Here is a 13,103-nt window from a genome sequence, read left to right on the forward strand (position 1 = left end):
GGGCTGCAGAGGGCTGGCGTGAGCCCCGAGGATGAGCCAAGCAGACCAGGAGAAAAGATGTAGGCAGAGGGGAGTTGTGCAAAGCCACAGGATTTCTCACGTGCAACCCTGGTGCTGTAGAGGTGCTGGGTCCCAGCCTTCCTACTGCCCCCAGAGTCCTAGATCTGTCTTTGGAAAAGTCCCTGCCGGGGACAGAAACGATGGGCTGAACTGGCGGCTGGGCACCGGACTGGTCAGGAGACCTGCCGCCCGAGTGAGAACCGGTAATGTGACTGCCCACAGCAGGTTTGGGGAAGGACGACTGCGTTCACCGCGGCCCCCACGCGGTGGGTAGTAGTAACGGGGCCCAGGGAAGGCCGAGCGGGATGGGGAGTCGGAAGTTGTCGGCGTCTGTGTGGCATATGAAGCCGGTGGCCCAAGTTCTGCAAGCGAGGAGAGTGGGAGGGCCGCTTTCCAGAGAACACAGTTGACTTAATGCATCACATCCACGGGTGTTTCACAGACACTGTTTTACTGAGTGCGTGTATTTGAATTGTAACATCGGCTCTGTTATCACTCTAAACCGTTCACGCAATGGTTCTTTAAGCAATAGTTCTGATTCTAGGAATTTTCCCAGGCAAGAGGACCAGGAAGGGAAAGCAAAGTACTTTGGGGATGAAACGAGGTGTGCAGAGCAGGTCTGCTTGTCCTTCAAAGAACAAGGATGCAGTCCAGCTGGTGATTACAGAAATTGGACTTTGTAACATCTCATAAGGGTGCTTGAGGGTGGGGCGCCTGGGTGGCTGTCGGTGAAGCATCTGCCTTCAGCTCAGGTCATGATCCTGGGGTCCTGGGGTCCTGGGATCAAGCCCCATGTTGGGCTCCCTGCTCAGCGGGGAGCTTGCTTCTCCCTCTGCCTCCCCTCCCCCTGCTTGTGCTCTGTCAAATAAATAAATAAAATCTTAAAAAAAAAGAAGGGGGGTGCTTGAGGATTGGTGTTGTGTACAAATTATAGACTACTTGATTTTTTGATACCACATATTATTTTTAAAATACTTCACCATGGGGAGTCCAGGTGGCTCAGTCGGTTAAGGCGTCCGACCCTTGATTTCGGCTCAGGTCATGACCTCAGGGTCATGAGATCCAGCCCCTAGTTGGGCTCCCCACTGGGTGTGGAGCCTGCTTGGCATTCTCTCTCTCCCTCTGCCTCTCTCTAATAGAAAAAAAAAATGAAAAATAAAAATGCTGAAATAGAACACTTCACCACGTCACACTCAGTTTACCCCAGTGACACAGTTCAGCCCCAGGGCCCTGGCCCCGTGGAGCCAGCTGTACCCCATCAGACCACACCCCCGTTCTGCTGCCATCAAATGACATGGCGCTCCCCCCTGTGGAGCTGCTTCTAATCGGAGTCGCTGCATCTGAAAAAGGAAGTTCAGTGTTGGATGTGTTTGAACGCAAAAGTATTTTATTTATGAGGCTCTGCAGGATTCAGGAGTGTGTCATCTCAGTTTCACGTACAATAGTAAAAATAAAAAATTCAGCTTACAGGGAAAGATATTTCCAGATCTTCTGGGGGGGGACATTTTAAAGTAAAGTCACCCTAGTACCGTATTAGATAAAGACTAGTAAAGTATGCAAATGTGATAAATACTACTGTGAATAATAGCTCATTTTATTAGCTGTTTTAATAAAGTACAGCTTTATAGTGAAAATAATGTACTAGAAATAGCTTTTTTATGATATGCTTACAAAATGTCAGATGTCAGGGGAACCATCCTCAACAATGATGATGCAACGCACATGCTCCGTGTGAGCAAAGCTGAACGCAGGCTAGACGGGCTGACCATGGGAGGCCAGGGAAGCTCCAGGGACCACAGGGCTCACGCTCGGGACCTTCTCTGGGCTTCGATTAGTAACGCAGAAAGCCCACTTTCCAGCCCTTTTGAAGCTCCACAGAGGAATTCCTTTAGCCATGAGGACCTTCACTCCAGTACCACCTTGCCCTTTGGATGCCGCTTCATTCTCGAGTAGGGACTTATGGTGTCGTCCGTCACGAAATCATACAGTACTTTTATCCATGAGTTGTAGTGGGGGAGGTTGTCGTAGTACTCGGCAGCGATCTTCCTCACCTGCAAGGCCAAATGCGCAGCAAGAATGAGTGCTGGCAGAGTCAGATTGGACGCCACGGACCGACGCAGCACATACACCGAGAGGAAAAACCACCCTCCGCCCTCCTCTTGCCCCAAACGCTCACAGGTAAGAGCTGCAGTGGAGGGATCCCGGCACCAAGCATTTCAACAGTGACATACACTCGACCCTCTAGGATCAAAGACTCTCTCCCATCAAGCTCTGAATGGTGCATTTTATTCTATTATTTTTAAAAAACATTTTATTTATTTGTTTGTTTGAGAGAGCGAGAGAGAAGCAGAGGGAGAGGCAGGCTTCCCCCTGAGCAGGGAGCCAGACGTGGGGCTCGCTCCCAAGACCCTGGGATCATGACCTGAGCCGAAGGCAGACGCTTAACTGAGCCCCCCCAGGCGTCCCTGAATGGTGCCTTTTATTTATTTATTAAAGATTTTATTTATTTATTTGACAGAGACACAGCGAGAGAGGGAACACAAGCAGGGGGAGTGGGAGAGGGAGAAGCAGGCTTCCTGCAGAGCAGGGAGCCCAATGCGGGGCTCGCTCCCAGGACCCTGGGATCACGACCTGAGCCAAAGGCAGACGCTTAACAACTGAGCCACCCAGCCGCCCCTAAATGGTGCTGTTTAAATAGCTGAGCTATACATGGAAGTTATATCTTAATAAGGCTGTTATAAGAAACCTTGTCACACACACCCATTAACACCACGCACAGTAACTCCTGCAGTATGACGATCCAGTAAATACCAGGGATTTGCTGAGCACACAGAACCGAATGCTCCCTGATGCACACCTGACAGGAAGAGCCGGTAAGGGAAGACCAGAGCTCTGAGGACACCTGTCAGCGCAGCTCAGCAGTGAGACAGCAGGAAGCGAGCAGGAACGGAACAGACACTGCTCACCATGGGCCTTATGGCAAGTGATGTCTGAAGTGAGCAAATTCTGTTTGGGGCTGTTCAAGAAACCCCGCAAGATGGGGGCAGCTGGGTGGCTCAGTCAGTTGGGCATCTGCCTTCGGCTCAAGTCATGATCTCAGGGTCCCGGGCTCGAGTCCTGAGTCGGGCTCTCTGCTCAGTGGAGAGTCTGCTTCTCCTTCTCCCTCTGCCCCTCCCCCTGCCTGTGCGCTCTCTCTCTCCCTCTCTCTTTCTCAAATACATAATTAAAATCTTTTAAAAACAGTTGAAAAAAGGGCGCCTGGGTGGCTCAGTTGGTTAAGCGACTGCCCTCGGCTCAGGTCATGATCCTGGAGTCCTGGGATCGAGTCCCGCATCAGGCTCCCTGCTGGGCAGGGAGTCTGCTTCTCCCTCTGACCCCAACCCCTCTCATGTGCTCTCTCTCAAATAAATAAAATCTTAAAAAAAAAAAAACCCGTAAGTTAAGGTGCAGTTGACTCTTGAACAACACAGTCTGAACCACGTGGTTCCACGCATACGCGGACATATTTTCGCTAAACACAGTGCAGTCCTGTAAATGTGTCTTCTCTTCCTTATGATTTTAACATTTTCTTTTCTTGAGCTGACCTCGCTGCAGGAACACTGTATAGGACACGTAAAACATACAAAATACTGCTTACGTCATTGGTTCAGCTTCCAATCAACAGCAGGCTGGTAGTACATTTTGGGGGCATCAAAAGTCACATGTGGATTTTCAACCCTGTGGGGAGTTGGCACCCCAGCTCCTGTGTTGTTCCAAGGATCCACTGTGTGGTTAATGTTGAAAAATGATTTTGTTCAAAGGGCAACCAGCTTTGTATCCTCTTTAAAAAATAAGTGGAAATTCACTTCTTTAGGGAAGAGGCACACAAGGCCTCCCCTGTCGTCAGGCACGTGCATGGGCAGAGCGACACTGGGCACATTACACCTGCTTTCAAATTTGGCTCCAGTTGCAAGGTTTTTCCCCAAACATTTTATTTTGAAAAATGTGACAACTACAGAAAAGTTGAAAGAGCAGAACAGAGACCCCCCACTATGCCCTTTACCCAGGCCCACCAACTACCACGAGTCACTTTCTGTCTCTGCACAGACATATACCACATAGTATGCTTTCCCTGCTGAGCCTTTTGAGAGTAAGTTGCAGGCATGTGACAACTCACCCCTAACGTTCCACCCCACTATTCAACACCTACCTCCTACGAATAAAGACATTGTGCTACAAAACCATCATACTGTTTTCACACCCAAGAAAGTTCACATCAACACAATATTCTCGAGGATGCACTACTCATTTTAAAGCTTCCCCAATGACCCAATGTTCTCTCTAGATGTTTCCTTTCCTCGAGTGGGAATCCAGTCAATAATCAGAGGTCACACTTAGTTCTCATGTTGTGTGTTTTTGTATTGTAATCAGTCAATAGTTAAAAACTTAGGAGGAAATCCATAAAATTCGATTGGGTAGATATGATGGCATAAAATATTTGGCAATAGTTAGCTCCCTACGAGGCACCTGGGTGGCTCAAGTCAGTTAAGCAACTGCCTTCGGCTCAGGTCAGGATCCTGGAGTCCCGGAATCGAGTCCCGCATCAGACTCCCTGCTCAGCGGGGAGTCTGCTTCTCCCTCTGCCCCTCCCCCCGACTTGTGCTCACACTCTGTCAAATAAATAAAATCTTTAAAAAAATTGTTAGCTCCCTTATATCATAGCTTAAAAAATTAAGAAAAACTATTACCTTTCATACATATTCCCCTTTTTTGAATTATGGAAACATTTTTTGGTAATAAACTGTAAAAGCCACCCATTTTGAGGAAGGGAAGTCTAATAAAAGAATTAACCTGAAAGATAAGTTACGAAGGTGGGCCTCTGCAGAGGATGGAAGGATGGGGGTCAAACTGTGTTCTTTCACATCCTCCACAAACACTACACCCAAATCTGCCGCATGGGGAACAGGCAGGCCCTGCCTGAAGAAAGTCTGCCGCCCTGGAAACTGTCCATTTACTGTGCAGGCCAATTATGAGGGATGTCTGCATTTCCCAACAAGCCAGCACATAAATCTTAGCTAAGCCCATCAACTTAACAGTGATGAAAGGGACGTGAACCTGGGCTCACTTCACATGAGAACTCCTTTCTCAATCTGACTTGTTTATAAGTCGGCAGGTTCTCCAGCTGACCCCTAAGGGCCACCGCTAGGCTTCGGGACTCAGAGAGTGAACACCAAGGACTCAGGAGGGCACACTCAGGACGCACACTTGTCGTTTGCTTTGACGAGCAGCTTAGATGGGCAAAATACACTAGGTCCCTTTTGTTTTATTATTTTTTAAGGTTTTATTTATTTATTTGAGAGAGGGAGAAGCAGGCTCCTCGCTGAGCAGGGAGCCTGAGGGGGGAGGGGTGGGGCTCGATCCCAGGGACCCGGGATCATGACCTGAGCCGAAGGCAGATGCTTAACAGACTGAGTCACCCAGGCGCCCCCACTAGATTCCTTTTAAAATGGGCAAATTGAGACTGATTTTGGTCATATAACCATCAGAAATTAGAGTATGTGTCAAATGTCTTTACTTACCAGTGGAAGGCTTTTTCCGGGAATGTTGGGGAAGTCATGGTGCTCGTTATGGTAACCCACGTTGAAGGTGAGCAGATTCAGAGGCCCATAATACGAGTAGGTTTCATGTCCCTTGAGGAACATGTAATGTTCGGCTATAAAATGTCCAGAAATCGGGTGCAAGCCTAGCCCAAGTAAGGATGCTGCCAACATGTAGACCAAAGATTTAATTCCCAAAACGTAGTAAATTATAATGTCAAAAGTGACCTGGATCACAGTATTAATAATTTCCAGGTAAGAAATTGGTTTAGGGTTGATGAACAGAGGTCGAAAAGCATAAAAGAGAGGCTGAAGGACAACCCATATAAACTTTCTGAAAGTGGTACAGAAAAACCAGCCTTCAAAATCGGTGGGAATATCCACATCGATGCCATCACCCCCAAGGTAGCGATGATGGTCCATGTGATACCTCTTAAAGGAAACTGAATAGGGAACGCCAATGGGAAGATTAGCAAATATTCCAAACCAGCGATTCCACATAGCTCTGTAGTGGCCAAAGGCGCTATTGTGGGAGACCTCATGAATAGCCAGAGTCACGGAGTGGTTAATGCAGCTGCCAAAGGCATACGCCCAAAATATGACCCACTTCCAGTCTAGGTCCTTCACTAAGTAGAATGCAACCAGTTGAGTGAGAACCATCATGGTTATAATCCAGATCAAGTTGGGATCAGGTTTCATCAAGGACTTTATCTCTGGATACTTTGCTGTAAAGAAAAACAAACAAACCAGGAGCTGAGAAGAGCACACACAAGTTCTGCAATTATAATTAAATCAACACCCATTAAATTAACACATTAATTATTTTTTTTCTTTTTCCCAATCGTGATATGCCCTCCATTAGAGACTTTATCCCCACTACCGGGAGGTGTATATTCCAATAGTAAAGTTACTAAATACCATGTCACAACAAATTTGTGCAGGAAAAATTAGCCTCAAAATCTAGACTCTCCGTACGAACAGAAAGAAAATCACACACGAGTAAAGATTTCATGTTACCTAATTCCCTTTTTACCCCTAACAGTTCTTTGTATATAAAACTGGTAAGTTTTGCAAAGTCACAATCACAGTCTGATAAATCTATTCTATATTCTCGTGTCTGACAGAGGTACAATATATGTAGATACTTATGTATAATGTAGATGCAATGTACTTAGACACATATGATTTGTATGTTATAGAGAACACATACTTAGATTTTATAATTTCCTTTATAATGACTGAATCACTTCTAGTTGCCAGTTGTAACTTCTACCCACTTCCCTATTTTTAGACATTCAGATAGCTAAGATTGTTGCCAGCGTGGCCTTCTGACAGCCATCAGGAAATCAGGATAATGTGTGAGAACTGCACGGTGCTAATTTGTCAGATTCTTATTTGCGCTGTTGAATCTACATGCAAATATCCAAGTATGACGAAAAAGCCCAATAGCAAAAACTCTGCATTTCAGGCAAGTGTCCTCTAAGGGTAAATGCAAACTCTTCTCCGGATCTTACCCGCCCCTGCAACACCCCCCCCCCCCAAGAGGGAGGCGGAGGTGTGATGAGTGTCTGGTTGTATATGTTGCTGAGTAGGTTTGATACAGGACAGCATGAAGAGGAAGGATCTTCTTTTGAGCTAAGTCATTCAGAATGTTTTTGAAAAGATAAAGAAGGGAAAAGAGCAGCTTCACCCTCTTTTCTCTACGTTTGAAAGGAGGAATTCAACCAAAGCTTACACTGCAAGGCAGGCTACTGAAGTCCGGTTTTATATATACGACGTGCGACTCCCCATTTTTTCTCTCCACTCCCTAACTATTAATCTTTGTTGGTTTAGTTCATGTTATCAAATGTTAATAATTTTGTAGGCAATAGACCACAAAAAGGTAACCCTACAGGCCTAGAAGTGAATTTGTCTAAAACTAATTTTCCTATCAAGTCATTCATTAAAATATGAGCATTTGGGGAGCGATTCTCCAACAACAAAACTGGTGGATAAGAAATAATTCCTTGAAGAATTCATTCAGGAAGTAATAATTCTGTGTATTTCTGTTCAGACAGAGCTCTGGCATCTTTACCTTATTTAAAACTTGGTGAAACTGACACATCTGACAAAGGATAAAAGGCAATACACATTTTATAGGTATTCTAAAATGATGAAATTCACATGCCTCGTTCTCTCAAGACAAATCAAGTTGCTCCAAGTAATTCTGTACCAAATGTCTGCAAAGCTTATTTTAGTACATAAAAACCAATACTACAACGGTACTGATATAATGAAGTAGGGAAAGAAGAGTTGTTGCAACAAATGGTGCTGGTTATCAACATGCAAAAGGCTGAAGATGGACCCCTTCCTCACACCGTACACAAAAATTAACTCAAACAGATCACAGACCTCAATACAAGAAAACTATTAACACTCTTATAAGAAAACAGAAGTAAATCTCCATAACCTTCGTGGTTTCTTAGATACTATCCCAAAATCATAAGTGACAAATGGCCAATGAGCACGAGAGATGCTCAACATTATCAGTCATTAGGAAAACGCAAACTGAAACCAAAATGAAGTGCCCCTTCACACATATGCTACAATGGTTACAATGACAGACAGGCAGTAACCAGGATATGAAGAAACCGGAACCCACAGACACTGCTGTTGACAATGTAAAATGGTGCGGCTGGTCTGGAAGAATCTGGCTGTTCCTCAAAATGCTGAACACAGAGCTACCAATGACCCAGCAATTCCACTCCTTGGCAGCTATCCAAGAGGAATGAAAACACATCCATCTAATAACTTCCATGTGAGGGTTCATAGCAGCATTATTCATAATAGTCATAAGGTGAAAACAACCCCACAGTCTAGCAATTGAAGAATGAATAAATGAAATGCAGAATAGCCATACGCTGGACTATTACTTGGCCGATAAAAGGAATAAAATACTGACCTACTACAACATAGATGAACCTTGAAAACATTATGGTAAGGGAAAGAAGACAGTCACAAAAGACCAAGGATTGTATAATTTCATTTATAAGAAATGTCCAGAATAGGGGCACCTGGGTGGCTCAGTCGGTTAAGCGTCTGCCTTCAGCTCGGGTCATGATCTCAGGGTCCTGGGATCCAGTCCCATGTTGGGCTCCCTGTCCAGCGGGGAGTCTGCTTCTCCCTCTGCCTCTGCCGCTCCCCCTGCTCATGCTCTCTCTCAAATAAAATAAAACCTTTAAAAAAATTGTCTAGAATAGGTAAATCTACAGAGACAGAAAGCAAATCAGTGGTTGCCTAAGGCTGAGGAGTGTGACTGGGGAACACAGGAACTGCTTTTGAGTATGGAGTTTCTTTCTGGGGTGACAAAATTATTCTAAAACTTAGATTGTGTTGATAGGTACACAACTGTGTGAACACACTAAAGAACACTGAATTGTACACTTTAAATGAGTGAATTTTATAGTTCATGAATTGTATCTTAATGAAGCTGTTAAAAAACATGTTTCTCTGTGGATGTACGGCATTAAAAGGAGCATTTCTTGTGCACTATTATTTGACCCACTAATGGTCTCGTTCCTAGCCTTCACTAAGGAGGTCATTTATTTACTTATTTTTCTTTTATTTTTTGATTTATATTTTCTTTAGAGAGGGAGGGGGAGGTGGGGCTGAGGGAGAGGGAGACAGAGAATCTTAAGCAGGCTCCATGTCAGCCTGGAGCCCAATGGGGGGCTCCATCTCACGATCCTGAACCTGAGCTGAAATCAAGAGTCAGATGCTCAACCGACTGAGCCACCCAGGCGCCGCTTGAGTAAATGCCTTTCAAATGAACTGTAATGTAACTCCAAATATACATTTAGCATACAGATGTCAGTTGTTAAAACAGAGATCCATGTTCCCTCATGTCTCTCTCTCTCTCCCCCCAAAACCCAACCAATTCCAGAAATACCTCTTTATCATTTAAGTATTCTCATCTTTCCTGAGGTTATTGCATCTCCACTGCAGAAATGGGATACTGAGCAGGTTTTGCACCTGCAGGGAAAGGGACTATATTTTCATTGAGGAATGTGTCATCCTTTTACTTTCCCAGTGAAATGGTTCAGTGATGTTAAGTATGTGGGAAAAGGCTCATTGTCAAGATAAGCATCAATAAGCACCTTTTCACTTCCTTGATTATCTGAGTATTAAATCCATGGCTAAGTTCCAGTATTGAGGCATTGGGTTTTTACAAGGTGGACACCAAATTGTTCTTATGGGGGCATGCTGACTGTCTAAGGCATGGATCAAATGTATCATATGCTTTCTCTCCTGTGTAAGTGATTTGCAAAATATGTTTTAATTAAAAATAAAAAGAAAGCACACATCCAATAACCAAATCTCTTAAAGGGCTATCCTGAATAGCAACTGTAAAGATTCAGGCTACCAATTTACTGATTCCATTCTTTTAAATCCATTTTAATTGAACCTACTAACTCCTATTTGTAAAAGCATGAAATTTATAACTCTAGACACCCCAGCAAAAATCAGGGGCTGGCTTTCTCTGCTCACTGGGCAAATGGATGTTGAGAAGAAAAGCTAGGTAAGGACTTTGCGAGAAATCATTCCTCCTATTGGACTTAGTACCCATTGGTTCCCTGATCTTCTCAAAGAGGTGGAGAGCATCTGCCCCGATCGGAACCCCTGTAACGCTGCTCACTCTACGTCGTCGCTAAAGTGGGGATACCACCGACCAGCTTCTAAGAGTGCCCGGCGGGGTCGTGTCTGTAACCCACCCAGCACAATGCCGGCCCCGGCGTCAGGAGCGGCCTGGGCGCAGCTCCCGGCAGCTGAGCGCGCCCGGCACCTGCAGGGCCGGCCCAGGCCTAGCGAGCCTGGGGCGAGGGGCCCAGAATGGACAGTCGGGGAGCAGCCGGCCAAGCTCGGCCGATCTTCCGTGCGCCGGTTCTCGCGGCCGCCGAGCGGGAGGGATGGGGCCCACGCGCGGGTCCAGCCTCCCGGAGCCCCGAGCTCGCAGCCCCTCGCCCCCGCCCCGGGCCAGCCCTGCTCGCCCAAGGGCCCAGCACCACGCCCTGTCCCGCATCCGCCGGCGCCCGCGCTCCCGAGGCCCGCGCTGGAGGGTCTCCGAGCCGCCAGATCTGCCCGGGCGCGCCGGGAACCCTCCGGGCCGCCCCCGCCGGAACCCCCGCGCCCCCGAGAGCCCCCTCCCTGCCGGAAACGCCCCCGGGCCGCCCCCGCCGGGACCCCCGCCCCCCCGGGGTCCCCCGCCCGCCAGGAGCCTTGGCTCTTAACGGGCCGCGGGCGCCGGGGAGCCAGGCCGACGCGGAGCGCGCCCCCGAGGCGGGAGGCCGCGCGCACATAACGGGGCGCGGGCCCGGCCTCCTCACCCAGGATCTCCTGGCGACGGCTGGCGTGCGGCTGGTCCGTGTAGACCCACTCGAAGTCTTCTCGCGCGACGCGGTTCCCCATGGCGGCGGCTGGCGGACCCGCTCCGGCTCTCGCTTCCGGCCCGGCTCCTCCGAGGCGGCGGCGGCTGCAGCTCCCGCAGAAGACGAAGGCCGGGGCGGAGTCCCGAGGCCCCGCCCCGCCCCGCCCCGCCGGCCCATTGGTCACGCCCCAGGTCGCTCCCCCCCCCCACCGGTCCCGCCGGCCCATTGGTCCCGCCCCACGGCCCCGCCCCCGCCCCGCGGCCCCGCCCCCGCCCCGCCGGCCCATTGGTCCCGCCCCACGGTCCCGCCCCTCCGGCCCATTGGTTCGCCCCACGATCTGGTCGGGCTGGCCCCGCCCCTCTGGCCCCGGCTAAAACTATAAAGAGGAAGCTACTGCTAGGACCGGAGAGAGCCGCGGGCGAGGATCCTGGGCTGTGGTCCAAGTCGCTTCCGTACCTGGTCTTGGGATGGACCATGGGCGCCTGGGCCTCCCGACGCCGGCGCGCCGGAGCCCGAACCCGAGGAGGCGCAGGGCCTGAGCCAGCTGCCCCCGGAGCTGCTCCTGCTGGTGCTGAGCCACGTGCCCCCGCGCGCGTTGCTGGCGTGCTGCCGCCGGGTGTGCCCGGGCTGGCGCGACCTGGTGGACAGCCGGGCCTTGTGGCTGAGCATCCTGGCCCGGGAGCAGGTTGCCGTGCTGCCGCTCATCCGCAGCTGCCTGCCCCCCGCCCGCGACGGCAGGCCCTGCCTCCTGGGCCGCTTCTGCGAGCGCCGCCCGATCGGACGCAACCTCATCCGCAACCCCTGCGGCCAGGAAGGCCTCCAGCAGTGCGTGCAGCACGGTGGGGACGGCCGGGTGGTGGAGGTGAACTTGTTCCCGGTGCCTGGGGCCCCCTCGCAGACCTGCTTCGTGTCTTCCTACTGGTGGTGTCACAGAAAGCAGGTCTGGGACCTGGAGGGTCTGTGGCCAGAGCTGCCAGATAGTGGCAGGGTTGAGATCTGTGTGTCTGATTGGTGGGGAGCCCGGTGTCTGACGACTGTGGCTGTGGGTACAGACTCCTTGTCCAGCTTCTAGATGCCAGGCAGGACGTCCTGGACGAATTCACGTCTGCTTTCAGGTCACCCACGTGTTCTCCAACACCAGGATGGGCCTGCGCTTTGTGTCTTTCCAACACCCGGGCCAGGACACGCAGTTCTGGGCTGGTCACTATGGAGCCCGTGTGACCAACTCCAGTGTGGTCGTGCGGCCCCCCCGGCTGTCTTAGTCGAGGGCTGTCCTTGCAAAACAACCTGCCCGGTGCTTTCTGGGACCTGGGACCATTGGCCAAGGACCTGACCTCCCTGGCATCCTGGGTACTCCAGGATCCCCTCGAGGGTCCTGCTGGGCCCCGTCTTGGGGTTCCGCAAACTACTAGAGGAGAGTCCTTCCTTCAGAGTTCAGTACCGCTGTTACAGCGCCGTCCTCCCTCCCCCTGTTGGTGAGCAGGGCGCGATGCTGGTCCTGGAAGGGCTCTTGGTCCTCCTCGCAGAGGCCCTCTGCTCAGCTGCAGTCCCCTCTGCCCTTGTCTCCTCTCCTTTCTGCTTCAGGGGCTTTATCAGTCCCTTTAGAGAACGCCTCTCATCTCTGAAGTGGAATCCTTATGGCTGGGAAAATTCCAGCCACCTTGGGTGGCAAACTTAACGTCCGGCAGCTTTAAGGCTGGGACCAGGTCTCGCAGCTGAAAGCCGACTAGCTCAAAATATGTTTGGAGATCCTCAAGGACCCCAGTGATTGTGTGGTGTATAAAATTATTTTTTTAGCCTGGTGGCTCAGTCGGTTAAGCATCTGCCTTCAGCTCAGATCAGGATCCCGGGATCCTGGGATGGATCCCCGCGTCCAGCTTCCTGGTATTGGGCTTGCTGCTCAGGCTTCCAGCTTGGCGGGGAGTCTGCTTCTCCCTCTGCCTCTTTATGCCCTCCCTCACCCCCACTCATGTGCTCTCTCTTTCAAATATATAAAATCTTTAAAAACTTTTTTTATTTTGAAAATTTCCACAAACATTGAGAGAATAATGTATCAGCAACA

At 49.6% G+C, this 13,103-nt stretch overlaps 1 protein-coding gene and 1 pseudogene across 1 annotated transcript; one reads left to right on the top strand and one right to left on the bottom strand.

Annotated features, from left to right (window-relative positions):
- Positions 1-1,425: 1,425 nt before the first annotated feature.
- On the bottom strand, positions 1,426-11,158 carry DEGS1 (delta 4-desaturase, sphingolipid 1). The gene is made up of 3 exons (XM_028111660.2): positions 11,000-11,158; positions 5,619-6,361; positions 1,426-2,111 (listed from the first exon to the last, which is right to left on the bottom strand). Exons 1-3 carry the CDS (start codon positions 11,079-11,081, stop codon positions 1,965-1,967), a joined length of 972 nt encoding a protein of 323 aa, XP_027967461.1. The 5' UTR covers positions 11,082-11,158; the 3' UTR covers positions 1,426-1,964.
- Positions 11,080-12,304, top strand: LOC114215643 (F-box only protein 27 pseudogene; annotated as a pseudogene).
- The last annotated feature ends 799 nt before the right edge of the window (positions 12,305-13,103 follow it).

Source organism: Eumetopias jubatus, unplaced genomic scaffold, assembly GCF_037043125.1.
Source record: "Eumetopias jubatus isolate StellerSeaLion01/CBP00866 unplaced genomic scaffold, mEumJub1_p1.0 scaffold_12, whole genome shotgun sequence".
NCBI classification, from domain to species: Eukaryota; Metazoa; Chordata; class Mammalia; order Carnivora; family Otariidae; genus Eumetopias; species Eumetopias jubatus.

Excerpts from the sequence above, each read along its gene's own strand:
- DEGS1 (XM_028111660.2), bottom strand. The coding sequence starts at position 11,081 with ATGGGGAACCGCGTCGCGCGAGAAGACTTCGAGTGGGTCTACACGGAC. Across the intron at positions 6,362-10,999 it reads CCGTCGCCAGGAGATCCTGG|CAAAGTATCCAGAGATAAAG; the intron begins GTGAGGAGGCCG and ends TTTTCTTTACAG. Across the intron at positions 2,112-5,618 it reads CCGGAAAAAGCCTTCCACTG|GTGAGGAAGATCGCTGCCGA; the intron begins GTAAGTAAAGAC and ends TTGGCCTTGCAG.